The sequence below is a fragment of the Vipera berus genome, assembly GCF_964194415.1.
Source record: "Vipera berus genome assembly, chromosome: 3".
Lineage (NCBI taxonomy): Eukaryota > Metazoa > Chordata > Lepidosauria > Squamata > Viperidae > Vipera > Vipera berus.
The window spans coordinates 93,884,701-93,905,331 of NC_138204.1; the positions used below are offsets into that span (position 1 = coordinate 93,884,701).

The 20,631-nt window shown below is 38.5% G+C and overlaps 1 protein-coding gene across 2 annotated transcripts in view; it reads right to left on the reverse strand.

Annotated features, from left to right (window-relative positions):
• Nucleotides 1-609: 609 nt before the first annotated feature.
• The window catches only part of WDR47 (WD repeat domain 47), a 41,834-nt gene continuing 21,812 nt past the window's right edge, over nt 610-20,631 (reverse strand). The window contains exons 7-16 of one of the 2 annotated variants that reach the window (XM_081325326.1): nt 19,447-19,625; nt 19,026-19,256; nt 17,781-17,856; nt 14,411-14,571; nt 11,762-11,842; nt 8,063-8,232; nt 3,591-3,761; nt 3,173-3,304; nt 2,442-2,660; nt 610-2,034 (exon numbers count right to left, since the gene is read on the reverse strand). In XM_081325326.1, coding sequence (XP_081181452.1) covers nt 1,892-2,034; nt 2,442-2,660; nt 3,173-3,304; nt 3,591-3,761; nt 8,063-8,232; nt 11,762-11,842; nt 14,411-14,571; nt 17,781-17,856; nt 19,026-19,256; nt 19,447-19,625 — 1,563 coding nt within the window. In that variant the 3' untranslated portion in view covers nt 610-1,891. The remainder of the gene's footprint in view (nt 2,035-2,441; nt 2,661-3,172; nt 3,305-3,590; nt 3,762-8,062; nt 8,233-11,761; nt 11,843-14,410; nt 14,572-17,780; nt 17,857-19,025; nt 19,257-19,446; nt 19,626-20,631) is intronic. The other variant, XM_081325325.1, reaches the window with a different exon arrangement.

The window sequence follows — 20,631 nt, forward strand, 5'->3', positions numbered from 1 at the left end:
CTCTGCAGTTTTCTTGTTAGGATTTTTAGAAGTGGTTTGCCACTGCCTGCTTACTAGGGTGATGAGACAGTGACTGGCCAAGATCCCTCAGCTGGCTTTTGACTAAGTCAGGACTAGAACTCATGGTCTCCTGCTTTCAAGCCTAGTGACTTAATTACTAAACTAATTTGGCTGTTTTTACCATAATCAAGAAATTCAGAGGGCTTTTAAATGAATACATAGATGACCATCTTTATTATATAGGTGGATTTTATACTGCAGCTCTTATTTTAAAAGGTTTATTCTGCTATAAGCCAAGAATTTTAGGTGCCAAAATGCACATTAAGTTTGGCTTTTCAGTGGATGAATCTGTGATAAAGTTTTTAAAAGTACAGATATTTCCATTATATATGCACAGATAAGCCCATCCATGGATAAGCAGCCTTTGAATGTTTATTCAAAATAGCATGAAAAATGTGGTTCACCCTACTGTAGGTAATGATTTTTCATGTTATTTTGGTAAAAATGTGAGTGTCAGCTTATTTCTATATCTCCCAATATGCGCGTATACATGGTAGTTGTTTCCATATGAAGGAAGAAAAAAATATAGCTTAACTTTTCAGGTGTCAAAATCTTTATTGAATTTAAGTACATATACACTTCTATAGTCACCTCAACTTTTTTTTAATGACAGTTCAAAAAGATCTTGCTAGAGTGCACAGCATATATTAATTAGAACCAAGCCTTAAATTTTACTTCAAATAAATAATCCAAATATTAAAAAAATTAATTTAAAAGCAATATAAATGTACAATATGAAAATATAAAACAATACATGAACATAATACTCTAAATATAGAAATAAAATTGCAACTATATTGTATAGTCAGTGCAAGAAATTAAAAGTTCCAAATAAACTTCTGAACTGGGAAATAATTTAGTTTTAGATTATCATGCAGACATAGCATTTCAAGCCATGCTATTGCCTTTAAAATTTGTATGGTATTCTATATATACACAGGAGAAAACTGTGTGTAACCAGAGAATATTTTGAAACATTTTATTATACGGTTTTGCAATGGTGAGGAATGGGCAGTTTAATATATTAATTTTTTCAACAATGCAATTAGTAATTATAGCAACTTCAGAAAAATTCCTAACTGCATACACACGTGCCTCTGTAGGATTATAGCCACTGATATGAAAATAACTGTACCAACCACACCTAATAGTGTGCTTCCTTTCCTACATTACACAGAGGTATTTTGTTGCATTCGCATCCAGTAATGCTAACGTCACTTCACACCAATGTTTTTTCTACCAAAAGCTTGAGTGCTGAACATAATCTAAGTACAGCCTCAAGCTGAGAATCATTTCATATATCTCAATCTCTAGACGGTTACTATGATCGAGTCATCCCCTCTTTAGCCATCTTTAGAGTTCATAATTATATGTATTAAACAAAATTTTGATGGGTAAGGTTTTGGACCGCTAATTAAGATAGATGTAAACAACGTACAGCATGGCGTAACAAGACTTATTTGTGTGGATGCTATGATATTGCATGTGATTTCCTTGAACTGTAATTCAGTCTGGATTTTTAAAAAATATTGTCACTGAGACAAAGACCAGGGAATGCAAATAACACAAAGTGTAAACACATAATTAAATTTAACTTTTGGAGTGCACAGTGACTTTGCAAGAGCTCTTGTAACAAACTTCAGCAACAAGACTAGTAGGTCGTAGCAGCATGAGATCACATGGAAAGCACTGAAAAATAATAATCCACACCAACACATCAACATCTCATTAACAATCAAGTTTCTGTGGGATGCATCTTCCTGCTCAATATGCTGCTTTTCTTATGGACACTCCAGTTGTCTTGTGTGTGCTTTATCCATACAGATTGCCTTTAGCCATTATAACTCCAGAGTTTGACAGTTCTGTCAGCAGAAGATGATAAGAAGGAAAGATCCTGTGTGTGCCATCTGCACTGAATCACTTTGTCCTTATGTTCCCCTACTACCATAGTTGGTAGCTGCTTGGTAAGGTCACCTATGAAAAATAATTAAATATTGCTAAAGGATGTCTGCACACACTGCCATTTATTTTATCTTTGCACATAAACTTTATTTAGTTCAAGATCATTAAAGATGTACTGTGAAATAGTTCAGATGGATTATGCTTCCCCATCCCTCTTTTCATTTATTACAAAACCAGTAATTCTATATCGTTTCTGGATGATTCTGGACCATTTGCTGTCTCTCAACCAAACCCACCAGGATTGCTGGTAGGGAAAATAGGAGGTAAAAGAAGTATCAGGCATGTTTACTGCCTTTACTTACTTATAAAAAATACTAAAGGTGGGATAAAAATCAAATAAATAAATTTATGAAGTTGTTCTGAAGATAAGAGATGGGGAGTATTTGTGCTGTTCAGAAATTGTTCAGAAGTGAAATTACCTTGCAGATCTGTGACTTTTATTTTCATGTCATAAGATCCTGTGAGAAGGTAATGAGCTCCAGGGGAGAAGCGAACAGAGCGGACATCACAGGTATGAGGATGATAACTTTGAACCATCCGCCCACCACGGATATCATAAAGCATACAACTGGAATCTTCCTGTCCAGTAGATAGCAGACGGCCACTAGGATCTACAGCTACAGATGCGACAGCACTGCCTAAAAAAAACCAACCCATTATATACTGTAAGCTTGGTTTCAAATCAAGATTTTAATGTAGATTTTCTAAAATACTAGTCAAAATAAAGATGCATTTACAATCATTGGTATCAACGTAGGATCAACTGTATAATACTGTAAGGCAATCTGATTCTGTCTTTGCAACTCTGGTAAAAACAGGAACATTTGATTGAGAAAGCTAAACTTACTTGACAATAAAAGCATGTATAAGTAAAAGTTTAAAGTTATTCTACATTTTTAAATGATATTTCATACAATACGAGATTGGAACATTGGTCATTAAATATGCCATTTACAAAATAAACATTCTGTAGTATTATTTGAAAAGTCCCTCTAATAATAGTGTTAGATGTCTAACAAAAGATTCCCAGTATTTGCTCAAATTTATGAAAAAGCTGTTCCTTTTCATGACAATCTCCATCTTCTGCACAATAAATATATTGAACAATTGCCACCAATAAGGGTTTTTAGGTCAGTATCAGTAAGCATACCAGTTCCATGAAATGTTGTTCCAACAACTCGAACACAACTTGGTACTCTGAGATCCCAGAATCTCACAGTCTTGTCTTGGGATCCAGATGCTATCATCCATCCACTCCATGTATAAAGTGCTAAAATGTGACCTGCATACAACAGATACTGATTTGTATTCGCTGCAGTTTTTAAAAAGCTATTAAATTCTACAGCAACAGCACTTAGACTTATATACCGCTTCATAGTCTTTACAGCCCTCTCTAAGCGGTTTATAATTAAGAAACACTTAAGCCGCAACAAGGGAGACTATAAGAGGTACTTGTAACTTTTTATCTTTATGTTTTTAATGTATAGTATGCATTTTAAACTTTATTAAACTTTTCATATGGCAAGATATTTTAGAAAGCTAATGATTCTGATGAGCTGTGAACATACCGGTATGGCCACTCAAAGCATGGAGACCTTGCCCTCGCTGGCAGTCTGTGGTATAAATGTTACAATCACCAGCTCCAGCACTTATTAAAATGGCGCCACCACTTTCAGGACCTTCCATAAAAGCTAGATCTCTAATAGTGCCATCATGCATGCTAAATTCCAGATCAGGCCCTAAAAGCATTAGAACAGGAAAAATATAAAGAAATACATTTTTAGTACAGGGTAGGTTTACTAACCATTTAAGGAATTTTAAGACACTGTGAAAATGATCAAAAACTTGGTTGTGAAATGCTGAAAAACAAATAGACCTTCAATTCTTTAAAATGTATAGTTAATGTGTTTTAGCAAACTTCAACCAGGACAGGCTGTGGTTTTGAAAAAGACTCTTATCAGGCTTACCTGGCAGCATAGCAGGAATCTGTATAAACATTTAATCAGTGGGAAAAATAATTTTCTTTCCTAATGGTGGGCTTTGTGTTGTGCTGGAGCAAAATTTAAATAGAGACATTCTAGGTACTTAAAATGGAGTTTACCAAACTCCAATTATAATTTTTTTAAAGAGAGTCTACAGTAATTGCAGAAAATTCTAATCATTGGTAGGATTCAAATATGTGAACAACCGGTTCTCTGTGGATGCCACTTCTGGAAGTCCATTCTGGGCTTGGGCAACAAAAAATTAGCTACCAGTTCTGACAAAGTGGTGCGAACTGGCTGAATTCCACTACTGATCCTAATTCTGTTACACTTAATAGCAATGGAGTCTGTTAGAGCAGAGGTCCCCAACCTTTTGGGCACCAGGGACCGGTTCTGTGGAGAGAGGTTTTTCCGTGGACCAGAGGGGGTGTGGTTTCATGTACTGCCTGCATCCTGAGGATGGAGCTTTGCTTGTTTGTGTGGCCCAGTTGCTGGCATGCTGCAGCCCGGTACTGGCCCACGGACCAGGGGTTGGGGAACCCTGTGTTAGAGTCCCATCAGTAACTTAAGGCTGCCGTGTAAAATGAAATCACATTAAACTTCAGTTGAATGGGCTAATGGAGGAAGCTGTGTCCCCATTAATCCATTAAAGAAGTTAATAAATGGCAAATGGCCCTAAAAGGTATTCATATGCAAAAATAATTAATGATAATTACAGTAAACACCTATAAACTGCTATGATTAATAATGGATAACCAAAAATATCTTATTCCATCAGGAGAGCTGCTGCATTTTACTTTTTCTATTATGAACTCACTGAAAGAAAAGGAATGTCATCTAACAATGAATAATCATTTTTGAGGAAAAAGTACCGTATATACTTGAGTATAAGCCGAATTTTTCAGCCCACTTTTTGGGCTGAAAAATTCCACTTCGGCTTATACTCCAGTCAACAAAAAAACTTACCGAGGACTTGTGCGCGGCCGAGGCTTTGGTGCTTTCGGGATCGCCCGCACCTCTCCCAAGCCACCGCCGTCCGAGACCTGCCGAAGTTTGGGGAGGTTTGGGGAGGTGCGCGCGCACCTCCCCAAACTCCGCGCCTTGCCTGCCTGCTTCTTTCCGCAGCGGAAAGAAGCAGGCAGGCAGGGCGCGGAGGAACGGAGACTTGCCGACGTTTGGGGAGGTTTGGGCGCCTCCCCAAACCTCGGCAGGTCTCCGTTCCTCCGCGCAGACCTCCCGACGTTTGGGGAGGTTTGGGCGCCTCCCCAAACCTCGGCAGGTCTCCGTTCCTCCTGCCGACCTTTGGGGAGGTTTGGGCGCCTCCCCAAACCTCCCCAAACCTCGGCAGGTCTCCGTTCCTCCTGCCGACCTTTGGGGAGGTTTGGGCGCCTCCCCAAACCTCCCCAAACCTCGGCAGGTCTCCGTTCCTCCTGCCGACCTTTGGGGAGGTTTGGGCGCCTCCCCAAACGTCCCCAAACCTCGGCAGGTCTCCGTTCCTGTTTGGGGAGGTTTGGGCGCCTCCCCAAACCTCCCCAAACCTCGGCAGGTCTCCGTTCCTCCGCGCAGACCTGCCGACCTTTGGGGAGGTTTGGGCGCCTCCCCAAACGTCCCCAAACCTCGGCAGGTCTCCGTTCCTGTTTGGGGAGGTTTGGGCGCCTCCCCAAACGTCCCCAAACCTCGGCAGGTCTCCGTTCCTCCGCGCAGACCTGCCGACCTTTGGGGAGGTTTGGGCGCCTCCCCAAACGTCCCCAAACCTCGGCAGGTCTCCGTTCCTGTTTGGGGAGGTTTGGGCGCCTCCCCAAACCTCCCCAAACCTCGGCAGGTCTCCGTTCCTCCGCGCAGACCTGCCGACCTTTGGGGAGGTTTGGGCGCCTCCCCAAACGTCCCCAAACCTCGGCAGGTCTCCGTTCCTGTTTGGGGAGGTTTGGGCGCCTCCCCAAACCTCCCCAAACCTCGGCAGGTCTCCGTTCCTCCGCGCAGACCTGCCGACCTTTGGGGAGGTTTGGGCGCCTCCCCAAACGTCCCCAAACCTCGGCAGGTCTCCGTTCCTGTTTGGGGAGGTTTGGGCGCCTCCCCAAACCTCCCCAAACCTCGGCAGGTCTCCGTTCCTCCGCGCAGACCTGCCGACGTTTGGGGAGGTTTGGGCGCCTCCCCAAACGTCCCCAAACCTCGGCAGGTCTCCGTTCCTGTTTGGGGAGGTTTGGGCGCCTCCCCAAACCTCCCCAAACCTCGGCAGGTCTCCGTTCCTCCGCGCAGACCTGCCGACCTTTGGGGAGGTTTGGGCGCCTCCCCAAACGTCCCCAAACCTCGGCAGGTCTCCGTTCCTGTTTGGGGAGGTTTGGGCGCCTCCCCAAACGTCCCCAAACCTCGGCAGGTCTCCGTTCCTCCGCGCAGACCTGCCGACCTTTGGGGAGGTTTGGGCGCCTCCCCAAACGTCCCCAAACCTCGGCAGGTCTCCGTTCCTGTTTGGGGAGGTTTGGGCGCCTCCCCAAACCTCCCCAAACCTCGGCAGGTCTCCGTTCCTCCGCGCAGACCTGCCGACCTTTGGGGAGGTTTGGGCGCCTCCCCAAACCTCGGCAGGTCTCCGTTCCTGTTTGGGGAGGTTTGGGCGCCTCCCCAAACCTCCCCAAACCTCGGCAGGTCTCCGTTCCTCCGCGCAGACCTGCCGACCTTTGGGGAGGTTTGGGCGCCTCCCCAAACGTCCCCAAACCTCGGCAGGTCTCCGTTCCTGTTTGGGGAGGTTTGGGCGCCTCCCCAAACCTCCCCAAACCTCGGCAGGTCTCCGTTCCTGTTTGGGGAGGTTTGGGCGCCTCCCCAAACCTCCCCAAACCTCGGCAGGTCTCCGTTCCTCCGCGCAGACCTGCCGACGTTTGGGGAGGTTTGGGCGCCTCCCCAAACCTCCCCAAACCTCGGCAGGTCTCCGTTCCTGTTTGGGGAGGTTTGGGCGCCTCCCCAAACCTCCCCAAACCTCGGCAGGTCTCCGTTCCTCCGCGCAGACCTGCCGACCTTTGGGGAGGTTTGGGCGCCTCCCCAAACCTCCCCAAACCTCGGCAGGTCTCCGTTCTTCCTGCCGACCTTTGGGGAGGTTTGGGCGCCTCCCCAAACCTCCCCAAACGTCGGCAGGTCTGCGCGGAGGAACGGAGACCTGCCGAGGTTTGGGGAGGTTTGGGGAGGCGCCCAAACCTCCCCAAACAGGAACGGAGACCTGCCGAGGTTTGGGGAGGTTTGGGGAGGCGCCCAAACCTCCCCAAACAGGAACGGAGACCTGGGGAGGTTTGGGGACGTTTGGGGAGGCGCCCAAACCTCCCCAAAGGTCGGCAGGTCTGCGCGGAGGAACGGAGACCTGCCGAGGTTTGGGGAGGTTTGGGGAGGCGCCCAAACCTCCCCAAACAGGAACGGAGACCTGCCGAGGTTTGGGGAGGTTTGGGGAGGCGCCCAAACCTCCCCAAAGGTCGGCAGGAGGAACGGAGACCTGCCGACGAGCCTTGGCCACACAGGGTATTCCTGTGTATTCAGGCTTGCAAAATGGCGGATCGAGCCTCTGCTGGCGGCAGAGGCTTGCAGAACGGCGGATCGGCTTATACTCGAGTCAATAACTTTTTCCAGTTTTGGGGGGTGAAATTGGGGGTCTCGGCTTATACTCGAGTCGGCTTATACTCAAGTATATACGGTAATGAATACTTTTTGGGGGCAGAGCCATTATTGCATATATTTGGATAAAACCTGATTTAAGCATTTTATACACAAAATACAGAAGATATTTCAGGTCATCTATAATACAGTAAATATTTTGCCATTCATCAACATTTATTTGTAATTAATTTTATATATAATATGTATGTGGTAGGAATAGAGACAGAGAAATTGATTCTGTCCTAATTTAGGAAAGGAGAAAATGCTATTCAGAATTAGGATTAATCAATGATTCCCTCTGAAAATATTCCAGATTGAAAGGAACAGCTAGTTCTGACTCGGTCACATTATTAGCAAGAGCTATTTTGTTTTTCTTCTATCACCATTGTTCAGATATATTAAAATTTATAATTGCTTGCACTTACCAGTGGCATTACAGCTATCTGCATTGAAAGGCAGCACTTTAACATATTTGTCATTGGAACCAGTAGCCAGCAATTGTCCACAGGGGCTCCATGCTACACAATAGATTGATCCCTTGTGATGTTTGTTCCGTTTGAAACGAACAACTGGTTGTTTTGGAGTGCTATTACCACTAAAAATATTATAAAGATTGTAAGGTTATTATATATATATATATACCCTTCACTCTGTGTCTGTGTGTGCATGAACATATGTGTGTGAACATATACAGCCAACTACAATAGTTTCTGCCTTAGTAAGAATATTGGAAAAGAGTAATTATTTTAAAAAATAAAATAAATAAATATTTTCACCAAATAATTTTAAATGGTTTAAATAAGATACTAGGAAATAAAATACAAAAAGATAAGTTATTAAATATAAAATAAATGTAACCAGCAGAAGTATATCTAATCATAAAGTTTGAGTTGAAACTAGTTAATTTTCTGTGAATATGAAAACAAAGCTATTTACAGGGAGTCCTTGACTTACAACAGTTCATATAGTGACCATTCAAAGTTACAATGGCATTGAAAAAAGTGACTTATGACCGTTTTTTCACATGACCGTTGCAGCATCCCCACAGTCACGTGATCAAAATTCAGATGCTTGGCAACTGATTCATATTTATGACGGTTGCAGTGTCCAGGATCCTGTGATCACCTTTTGTGACCTTCTGACAAGCAGAGTCAATGGGGAAGTCAGATTTACTTAACAACTTTGTTAGTAACTTAACATCTGCAGTGATTCACTTAATAACTGTGGCAAGCAAGTTTGTAAAATGGCACAAAATTCACTTAACAGAAATTTTGGGCTCAATTGTAAATCAAGGACTATCTGTATTTAAACATTTATGTGACTGTTGGGAACACCTCTAAATAATAATAGTAATAATTTATTAAATGTATGTGCCAACTGTTTTTAAAAAGTAAAATAAAGCAAAACAAAGTACCATCATAACTAGCTTTTTTGGTATGTCACGAAAGAATATGTTTGAATTAGAACAGTTTGATTTGCAATTTCTTTCTCACATTATATAATCTGAGTCAACAATATACAATTCTGTGCATATCCATTCAGAAATAAAGCTCAAAGAGATCAGTGATTAATATGGAGGTCTGCAATCTAATTTAGCTGGCTATAAATTATTTTCATTTCAAACTTAATTAAATGTATTTTTAAAAAGTTTTATCCTGTAGTAAAATTGTATTTTATGCTACAAGATCCATCAGTGTTTGTGTGTCTCATAGATCTACAATAAATGAAAGAGAGGGCACTGCTAAAATGATTGGGGAAGCAATATGTAGGATGGACATTTTGTTCCTTCCCTGATGTAATTCCAAATTAAAGAATGCTGTGGTGTCTGTCTTTTTCCCCAGTCTAAAGTCATTTGCTGAAATTTCCATTAATTTCAAATAAAAGGCTATTCATATATTTACATCAAAAGAGGAGATGGGGGAATCTTGGCAAGAAATTATTGACCTTCGTCCTTTCCCAACTTGGGATTTATTAGCTATGCTTCAAAACTGTTTAACCTTCACATCTTACCTAGGTTGTTTTACATTTTTAAACTAAAGCATTTCCAATTTATTATTCTTATTTTCATATATATATGTGTGTGTGTGTGAAATATTTGTCAAGTCATTTGATTATTCAAATGAATATTCAAATGACTTGACAAATATTTAACACATATATCTCCCTTGCTTCTTAGCTAATAGAGAAAGAACCTGTGGCTCAGGAAGTTAAAGCAACTGCCTAATATATAATCAGCCCAGGTTCGAATCTCAGATAAAAAGGGTATGACTAACTGATGAGAACATAAGAAGTTCGAAATGATCATATTAGCCTCCCTAAAATTCTTTATATATATTCGGGTTTTTCCCCACGTAGAATTGGAGGTATCAGGGCAACGTTTCGACGAAATCTCATCTGTCATCCTCAGGCTGGTGACTTCAGCTTCATTCTTCTGGGAGAACACAGCCAAGCCTCCACTCACAGCACCCCCTCTGGCAGTTTAAAAAAGAGGAACAAACAGCCACTACCACACACTTCTCCCAGAAGAACGAAGCTGCAGTCACCAGCCTGAGGATGACGGATGAGATTTCGTCGAAACGTTGCCCTGATACCTCCAATTCTATGTGGGGAAAAAACCAGAATGACCAAAGATCTACATGCACACACACACACACACACACACACACACACACACACACACACACAAAAACCACATAAGAGTAAACCTTGAAATAATTTCTATATTTCTAGCTTGTTCTCTCATTCCAGCAAAATCTATTGGCCTATCATTCTCCTATAAAACACGACTAATTCAACTGCTGAATCAATCTTGTTGCAGTGTACAGATTTTTTTTAAAAAATAATAGGATTTTTTTTCTCCAAAGACTATGGAACCCAAATCTTGCAACACTGGGCTAATGCAGAATGGGAAGTTTTTGATCTCCCAAATCCAGTGCTCAGGAATTTGAGCACTGGAACTAATGATATACAAATCTTTTCACATATAAAATCCACTTCCAGGATTCCAAAACTTTCTGTATATAAGCAGAATAGTAGGGTTTATGGAATGTTGCTAATGTAAATCAATCTAGAGTTATAGTACTTGCTGATATATTAGAAATCATCCACAGTTCAATCAATAAAAAGAGATTTACTTTCTGTCTCTACATTTTGTTCCATTGAGACAACAACTTGCTGAAAGAGGAGTTAAATGATTCCACCGTTTGAAATAAAATCCATACCTAGCTATCAAATCCAATCCATATTAATACCACTTTGTGGTAACAGTTTCTGGAATTTGTTGGAATGCACAAAATCAATTTTGTGAGAGAACTTTTCTATAACTGCCCTCATCTTGAACAGCAACTTTTAACCACCTTTGTATTCAAAGAACAAAACAACAAAAAGCTCAGCGTTTTTATTTATAGTTAGAATATGTGCAACAGAACAGATCCACTTCTAATATTATAGGAGCGAAGGTTAATTTATACGATTGGACTGCCCAAAATAATTTTTGCAATCTATATAGTTAAAGTGGAAAGAAAGACTAACATTTATTTTCTTAAGCCACTTGAGACAGTGTACTTGAGATAGCGAAGGCAAAGTATTATATGCACGAAAACAAATTGATGTATAAGAAAACCAATTTAGCCATATGCAGATACAGTGGCTCATAACTATAATGCTAATGAAAGTGTAATAATGCCTAGCGTTATTTTCTTTTTCTATACAAGCATAACCATAACCAAAACAGTCCCAAGGAAAGAGACATTTGACAATCATTTACAGGCAGCTATAAAATGTACATATGTAAAACATGTATGTAAAAGTAATGACGTAATGTTACTACTTGGCTGTTGAACTGAGCAAATAAAAGAGGATGCTAATATAGCAACGGAGAGCTAATATAATCAAGACATTTTTAACAGTAGCATTTTTTTTAAAAAAAGAATCATGACACAGAAGCTGAAAAGTGGAGCAGTGTATTAAGTTATAAAAAGTGAAGAAAAAAATGGCCCAAACATATAGAGAAGGCAATATATTTACATGTGGGAAAGCGCATAATGGAAAAGCCAAAAGAAAAAGAAACCCAATGAACTAAAGATTCCAAGGTGTAGGTAAGAGGAAATAAATAAACTAGTTACTTTGTTGTCATCTTTACAGAAGAAGAGAGCGCAGATCTGCCTAAGTCAAATACGAGTTTTTGAGGAACAGCAGTGGAGGAGCTAAACAACATATAAGCAAATAGTTACAAAGAGACTAGAAACATACTTCACAAGATATCCTATGTGAGCTAACACACTTATGGCATTTTCAGTTTTACATGGTGAAAGCTGGCTTGTGATGGGTCACACAAAAACACACACTGGGCCAATATTTTATACAACAAACTGACAACTAATTGATGAAGCAGCAAGTCATGTAATCTAAGAACAGTCATTATTGAGGTTCCCTTTTGCCATGCTTGGCAGCCACACAAGACAATGAAGATTGACGAAACTCAGCGAGAATGATGGAACCATTGAACCAATTTAAAATTACCTTCCTTACTTTCTAAATTTCTTACTTTACAGAAAGATACAAATGAAAAATGAACCATGATTCCAAATGCATTTTCAGTAGTCACAATGACTTTAACGGAACAATTTGTTCGTTAAAGTCAACAATATAAGGCATGCTATTGGTCACCCGTGCATGATAATTTGACTGCTGGTATCAAAATTAGAGGAAAGATATTATAGATAGTCCTCATTTCCCAACCACAATTGGGGCTGGCTGCTCTGTCACTATGTAACACCGTTATAAAGTGAAAAGTCATGTGACTGGAATGACTTACGACATCGGTTCCATTGAAGTTAAGTGAATCACTGCAGGTCATTAAGTGAAATATCATGTTACTGCATCCTCCAACTTCCTGCTGGCTTTCCCACTGACTTTGTTGAAAGCCAGTTATAAAGGTTGCAAATGGTGATCATGTGATCACAGGATGCTGCAACATTCATAAATGTGCAGTGCTTGCCAAATGTCCTAATTGCAATCATGTAACTGCAAGGAGGCAACAGTTACAATTTTGAGGACCGATTGAAAGCCTGTTTTCAGCACCATCATAACTTCAAACAGTTGTTGAATTAACAGTTGATAAGTGAGGACTACTTATTTTTTAACACCAGTAAAATTAAGAAATGTAACTGGTTTAACTCTTGGGCTAGGGATAAAATAAAGACAATATTATAGGAGTATTCATTTAAAAAAAAGATTTGTCAGGGTATATTTTTACCACAGTTAAGTACAAGGTGGAAATGTGCTATGCATTTTTTCTTTTCCTCTCCTTGCAGCAAAGGTGTATCTTGTTTGTCATTTTTCCTTTCCTTAATTTTAGGATTAAAATTTTTTTGCACGAAAGCATGTGAGACCCACTGCCTAATCTCTACCATGAGATACTTAATCAGTTTACATTTTAAAATGAATCAATCAATCAAATTCTTACTTTCTGAACCAATAAGCAATGGGCAGCAAACAAGTTGAATATGACTTGTGGTATATATTTTATAAATGTCTTGAAATAACAGGAAAACTGTACAGAAAAAACGTTTATGAATCTTAGCATGTTCAAAAATGTATTTGAATTTTTAGGGATTTTTTTTATGAAATGTAAACTGAAATAGAAGTAAGATGGGACTTGTGCTTGAAACAATACAACTAAATAGTAAAAATACACTATTATCAAAAAAGTCAGCTGCTTTTATTGATAAAAGCTAAATTTTGACTTGTCTCAATGAAGTTTAATATAAATCACCTCAAAGTATTGTTATTTAGGCTATTATGTTAAAAAAATCCCATTTATATCATATTATTACAATAAAGTATTAATTGATGTTTTTGTTATTTATTACTGGATACTAAAGGTATTTATCCAATTAAGAATTTTACTGAATTTTTTTGTCTATGTGTGTATGTATGTGTGTTGTAAATCTAGGTTTATTTGAAGCTGAGCTAATCTCCCAGAGAAAGATATACTAGAAAAAAGACCTGATTTTTAATCTGCTTCATCTAGCATCAACAACAACCTTAAGAAATTATGAACTGGTACTAAAATTATACAGAAAGCCAATTTGGTAGAATAGATAAGGCACCAGGCTAGAAACTGGGGGAGCTGTGAGTTTGAGTTCCATTTTAGGCACAAAGCCAGGCCAATCACTTCCTTTTAACTGACTCAAAGGCACAAAAATAAAAAGCCCACAACCTATAATCACCTACCATGAAAGTGATTAAAATGTGTATACTGTATCTCTTGTAGTTCAGTGGTTCTCAACCTTTTCTTCACCACAAATCCCCTTTAAGTATCTTTTGTGGCCACTGACCCCCAAGACTTAACTCAAGATTTAAATCATAACGTTTCTTCACGCCTTCACGGACTCCCATTGATGACATCATAGCCTCCCAGGGATCCATGGACCACAGGTTGAGAACCACATGTCTAGTCAATGCATTAATAAAAATCCCCCAAGGAGAAATGGACAAATTGTACTAATTCTTTGCTTAATGGAATTTCACATTGCTACTGAAAGAAAAAATTGAGCCCAATGATGTTTTCTTGAGTGTGAAAAATAAATCTGACTAGAACCTGTATACGTAAAGTATTTCAGATAATATTCTAGTGGTATTAAGTTTTGTATTATTTCATTACCAGTAAGTTAAAAATAAATGGGGAGAAACAAAAAAAGCAGAGAGCAAGCATGGATGCAAACACTACATGGCGAGTGATGAGAAAAGTCCCGACACATTCTTCGTACCTTGAGTCCTGGAGGTCTGGATAGGCACAGACTCTCAGAGTTTTGGAATTTGAGCCAACAGCATACAGAGTGCCACTTGGATGAAAAGCCACAGCTCTGACAGCTTGTGTATCTTCTAGAGTATTGATACAAATGAACTGTTTCTTTGATTTGTCATCCTGCTGTATAAAAACAGCAATATCAATATGAACTTTTTCTTTATTAGGAGGCATTTATGTACTTCCTCAAGTGTAAAAATTAATGTTTTTAAAATTATATTTTCATTAAACACTTTTGAGAAAGCAAAAAAAAGGTAAATGACACGTAAAAATAAAACACAAGGTGAATAAACGGGATATAGCATCACAGAATTAAATGAGACTGGATAAGAATTTTTAACATTTCATTTAGTTTTATATAATGGAGTATCTTGTATCATTTAAAATAATGTAGGTCACTGTGAAAATCTAGTTAGTATGTAAATATTAGTAGCAATAATTAACAATGTGTAAATCATGAAGATAAAAAATTCTAGTAATTTCTGTTTGAAAAAGAAAAGACCAATTGTTATTTAACAGGTCATTCATAATTAAATATTAGACTAAACTTTATTGTAATAAAATTTGTGTTCAGAAAAAGCTAAATTTTAGATGTGGAACAAACTAATACATAGAATTAAAATCTAAAAATGACCTTCAAATTAAATTAAATTCTGTTTTTTATTTACTTTTCAAACACCAAGTTATTTTAGATATCAGTACTCCATATAATTACTAATTCTTTTGCAGAAAGAAAAGTTCGTACTTTCTAATAAAAATATACATAGTTTGTATTAAGAGCTATAAGGTATCTTTGCAGCAGCTATCACATACAAAGATAGATGCAATGTTTAATCAAGATAGAAGACTGGAAAATAAATCCAGCTTTTAGATTTAGTTTAATTCTATTATAAGTCATATTTCAAAATGATGGAAACTTTGCAATATAGTCATAAAATATGAAAAAATGATCTAACCTGGTCATTGCATTTTCAGCCATTTTTGGAATGTGAACTATTCATTTTATCAATCAATACTAAAGTAATATATTAGCAATAAGACATTTTATATCCATCCATTAGCAGTAAAACAAATGGTTTAGCTACAGATATCTTAATTGGATTGTAATAGTCAGAATGACGATCACTGTTTTAAAGTTCTGTGTTAAATAGACTATCTTTTAATGATACCTTTACTAAAATATCCACCATGTTTTATCATCCAGCTAACAATTGAAAGCTCCAAATTATTATACAAATTGGTATCAAACATGTTATACAAGTCAGCACCAAACATTTTTTGATGATGTTATCCATTCAGTCGTTTTATGGGCCAGGTGCTCTCCGCATCTTCTGATCTTGCATTGCTATTTTTTGCATAATCTGGTGTGATACGCCAGATGTAGAATTCTACAAAGCATAGATGTTTATTCCATCAGTGTCTACGATTATATAAATTTATGAACTGATCAGATGGTACTAGAGATTTGGGCCCATTTTCCCACGATACATACAACTGTCACTAGATGTCACCCTATTATAACAATAAATGACAGAATATTAACTAGCACATTTCAGACTGCAGTCTGCTACAGTATGCTGTTTCAGCATGATGGGGGTGCTCCTTAGAGTGAAGAATGAAGCACACTGTGAATATACGCCAAAACTGTATATTCCCAGTAGAATCACCCAAGGTACAAAGATAATCCCAGCTGTTCAGCTAAAACCAAATGTTTGGACCAAATAAAGTGATTTACAATACAGTGTTGGATCATGGCCTCCTTATCATGGATGGATCTCAACATGCACCTGAGGAAGAGCTGAGGATCTTTTGGAATATTAACAGTGTTTATAACGCAACTAGGTTAAATCCTTCTGGATGTCTAGCTCCTAATGTTGCCATGCAAGGGGAAAAAAAACTGAAGCTACAATGGCAGAATTACAGTCAAATATAGGAAGAAGGGGTGGAAAAGCTCAACACAGTAAAATTTAAGTGAATCAAATTAGCACCAGCTAATTGAAATGGACCTGAATTCGACACTTTTAATCCAAAGACCTTACTGTTTACTACTAAGGACATGAAAAACAAATAAGGAACAATGTTGTTTTCATAATTAGAAAGATATAGCAAGGACAATACTTGGGTACAATGCAATCAATGATCAAATAATATCAATTAGATTTCACAGACAATCCTTTAATATAACAGGTCAACGATGTCAAACTGTAAAATGTCCCTAGGAAAATACAAATCCCAGAGTGTCTTATTGTCCTAATGAGAAATCTCATAATCTAGCTGGAACTGTAAAAGACTGGATCCATGTTGGCAAAGAAACAAGACAAGCTGTAAATTCTGTCTTTATTTATTAAACCTATATTCTGAATACATGCTGAGCGAGGTTGTATTAGGAGAAAGTGAGCATGGTTTAACACTGGAGAAAGAAACATCAATAATCTATGCTATACGAAGACCTTATTTTGATAGCTGAAAATGCAAATGATCTAGAAGCTAAATGGAAGTAGAACACAATGAAAAAATAGGACAATTAGATATTAAACTAAATAAAGTTAAGTACATAAATAAAGAACAAGCTAATGACATCAGCTACAGTAGCCAGCATTAGAGCTAATAATGAAGACACAGAAATAGTATACTTTTGCCTTTCAGAATCAACCACCAACAGTAAAACCAAGAAATATGTCATAGACTAGCACTTGATGTGGAAGGGTGGAAATAAACAGGTAAGAAAATATTTTCAGATGCTGTGACATGCCTATACCTACAAAGATCAGAATCATGCAGACAAAGTTTTCCTTGTGACATTCTGCAGAATCAAAAGTTGGATTTTGAAGAAGCAAAAAAAAGTATTTCTATTCTTTTTTGGCAATAGAGAAGACTGTTAAGAATACCATGGATAGCCAAATAATAAATGAATGGATTATGGAACCAAATGAGAAGCAGAAATGGCTAGACTCAAATTACTTATTTTGGACATATTTTATATAAAGACCCATCTCCCTTGAGAAGTCTGTAATGCTAGGAAACATGGAAAGAAAAAGAAGGCGGCGACAATCAGCAGCAAGGTGGATTCAATTACAGTGACACCAATGAGAGAGCTGAAGGCTTGGGACTGGAACAGATCATCTTGGAAAAAGTATATCTTTGTGGTTGCTAACAGTTGACACTGATTCAATGGCACAATTAATCAGTAAAATAGTATTTACAAACAATTTTTAAATATTTTCATAAATGCCAAGCCGGTAGCAGATTCCAAGGTATAGTTTGGATAGTTGTTTGCGAGAGAGGATCTAAAAGAGCCAAGTCCTGCTATATAAACCCCAGTGAAATCCTACCTCATCACTTCTTGGTTTTCTTACACTCCCCGAAGAATCTTCATGTTGGGCCTGAATAGCAGCTTGGTCTGGCACTCTGTTTTAAATGCACAAAATTAAATCCAACATAGTGAGATAAACAGATTGTTATCTTTTTAAAATTTACAGAGACCAGAAACCATTCTGATATAATTCAAAGGAAAGAGGGTCAGAACACTAGAAGAGAGATAGGTTTGTTGAAATATTTGACATTTGGGGAATAACATACATTTTGAAAATTAGCTTTCATTATTACACCCAAATTACTGTAGACCACTTTCAATAAAACCATCTATCGAAGTCCCTTCTTTTGTTCTGACTTCCTTTGCTTTCTGCTGCTGCCCTCCATTCTTTTTTGCACTTTTGTCTCAAACTATGTATCATGATTTTTCAGCAGTAAACTTCAATTCTTTTTAGATCTAACAGGGTTTTCTCTCTAAAGTGAAAATAATGCAAACTTTGCAATCAATAATTCTAAAAGTCTGCAGGAGTAGCTTGATAGCCTTCAGGAATTTGAGGCATTTTGCTATTTAGCTAGAATTACATTTCATTTAGAATTTGGGATTTTTGTGTCTCTGGTGCCTGTTGATAATAAATGCTTATATGCAGTAGGGGGATTCAAATATGTGAACAACTGGTTCTCTGTGTGGATGCCGCTTCCGGAAGTCCATTCTGAGCCTGGGCAACAAAATATTAGCTACCAGTTCTGCCGAAGTGGTGCGAACTGGCTGAATCCCACCATTGCTTATATGCCCCCAATGAGACAGAAATCCAGGTCAGAGCCTTGTGGATTGGACTGGAAACATATTCCATTGATCTAATTTTGATGAATTGGGAGGGGACATCAATACTAAATTGGGCCTTAATGGCAATATTCTTTATGCAAAACACAAATGCCTTTCTTCCAACCCTGAAGACATTACATATACATACATACATACATACATACATACATACATACATACATACATAATCAAAAATTGCAGATCTCAGCCTGGCTCAAATAGCCTCTAGACTAAATCTCCACATACTTAATCGGTGCCTTTAAAGGGGACCCTCTCCTCTCTCTCAGCTCTAGAAAGGAGACAATGGCAAACTTCTTCCAAAATCTTATCAAGAAACCTACAGGGAGTTGACCATGCACCCTCCAGGAATCAAAAACTGATTCCAAGTAACTCCCCCCACAAAACACAGTATTTACAGGGACAAAAATATTCATCTACTTACATTGGATTTCCATGGACAGGTGATTCTTCAAGAGATGGTATCTGATTACTGGAGCCAAATTTTCGAGGTGTACTTGTGTTAATGTTTGTGTTATCACCAGCTATTCTCTGACTAGAATCTGGGGGAATGGATATAGTTCCCTTGGTCCCATTGCATTGCTGGTTTAGTGTCTGCACATCATTTCCCAGATTATCCATGCCCATATTTAATTCACCCAACTTTTGGATAGACCTGTTAGGACACATAAAAATGTTACTTTTTCATAAACTGCAAGAAGTAAACTAGTCAGAAGGAAAATTAAAATCAGGTTAAAAGGCTCTTTTTGGCAACTATCACAACTTAATGATTTGTCAACATTTTTGCTATTATTTTGTTATTTGGCAACCCGGAAGTATACAACTAGAAAGTCATTAAAGCCAACCTAGTAAGAAACTGTTCTGTAAGATTCTGTTGTACATCTGAACCATCTTCCTGATTAACTCCTCCTTCTAATAACATTTGTTGATACAATTGCCGTTGTTGTTCTTTTTGCTCTAAGTGTTGTTGATATCGTAACCGCTGTCTGTAATATTCTTGAAACTGCTCTGTTGAATCTCGAAGCTAAAAAAGATTAAATAAGATTAAATATTGCAGAACACTATCCATCATACTCTTATTAGAGTTATTTGCCTCATAAACCTGAATTATTTTTATACAATATAGCAATAAATATTTGGTGATCTTTGTACATTCTGGCCTTATTCTCACTGCATCTATGTACACCCCATTGTTGTGAAAAAAACAAAACAATTAACTTTTAGTTAAGTAAACACAACAGATTAAATCTAGCCAAAATCAGAACCAGACATGCACAAAGTAAAATCAACCCATCTCAGACAGTCATACTGTACAAATAGTTAAAGTCAGTAGATTGATTTTGTGTGATTAGTCTTAAAACGTTGGAGAGAAAATGGGTGGACCTCTTGAAGTGCAAATGTTGTAACTTAGTAGCCACTAAATATCCCTCCACAATGTCCACTGGTTGCAGGGGAACCAAGTTACTTATTCCCATTTCAAAGTATTTGCAGAAATGTCAGAAAGGAAACTAAATAGGAGTAACTGAAAATAGAATTGCTCATGCCTAAACAACTGAAAAAATATTGCATGCTTCCACATGCTTCCAAAAGTAAACAAATAACATTCAAAGAGAGATTCAGCCATGCCTCTTGATCAGGGGTCTTCAAACTTGGCCCTTTTATGACTTGTGGACTTCAACTCCCAGAATTCCTCAACCAGGCACGCTCGCCGAGGAATTCTGGGAGTTGAAGTCCACAAGTCATAAAAGGGCCAAGTTTGAAGACCCCTGCGCTTGATAATCAAAATATCTTTAGACATAACTCCTGATTCATGGCAGCTACCTGCCTGCCTTACCTGGAAAATTACCATCACTTTGTAAGTAGAGGAAGGACACTGGACAAGTTCCTTCCCACTGCTAAGTTCACAGTTGTTTTCTTCCTCTCCAAAATTAGGCAAGCATATAGGATAAGCTGTGCCATGCATGCCCTGTTACCCAAAAGGAATAACCTAGGTATAGTTCTGCCCTAAGCATCACTCTCTTCTTCCTAGG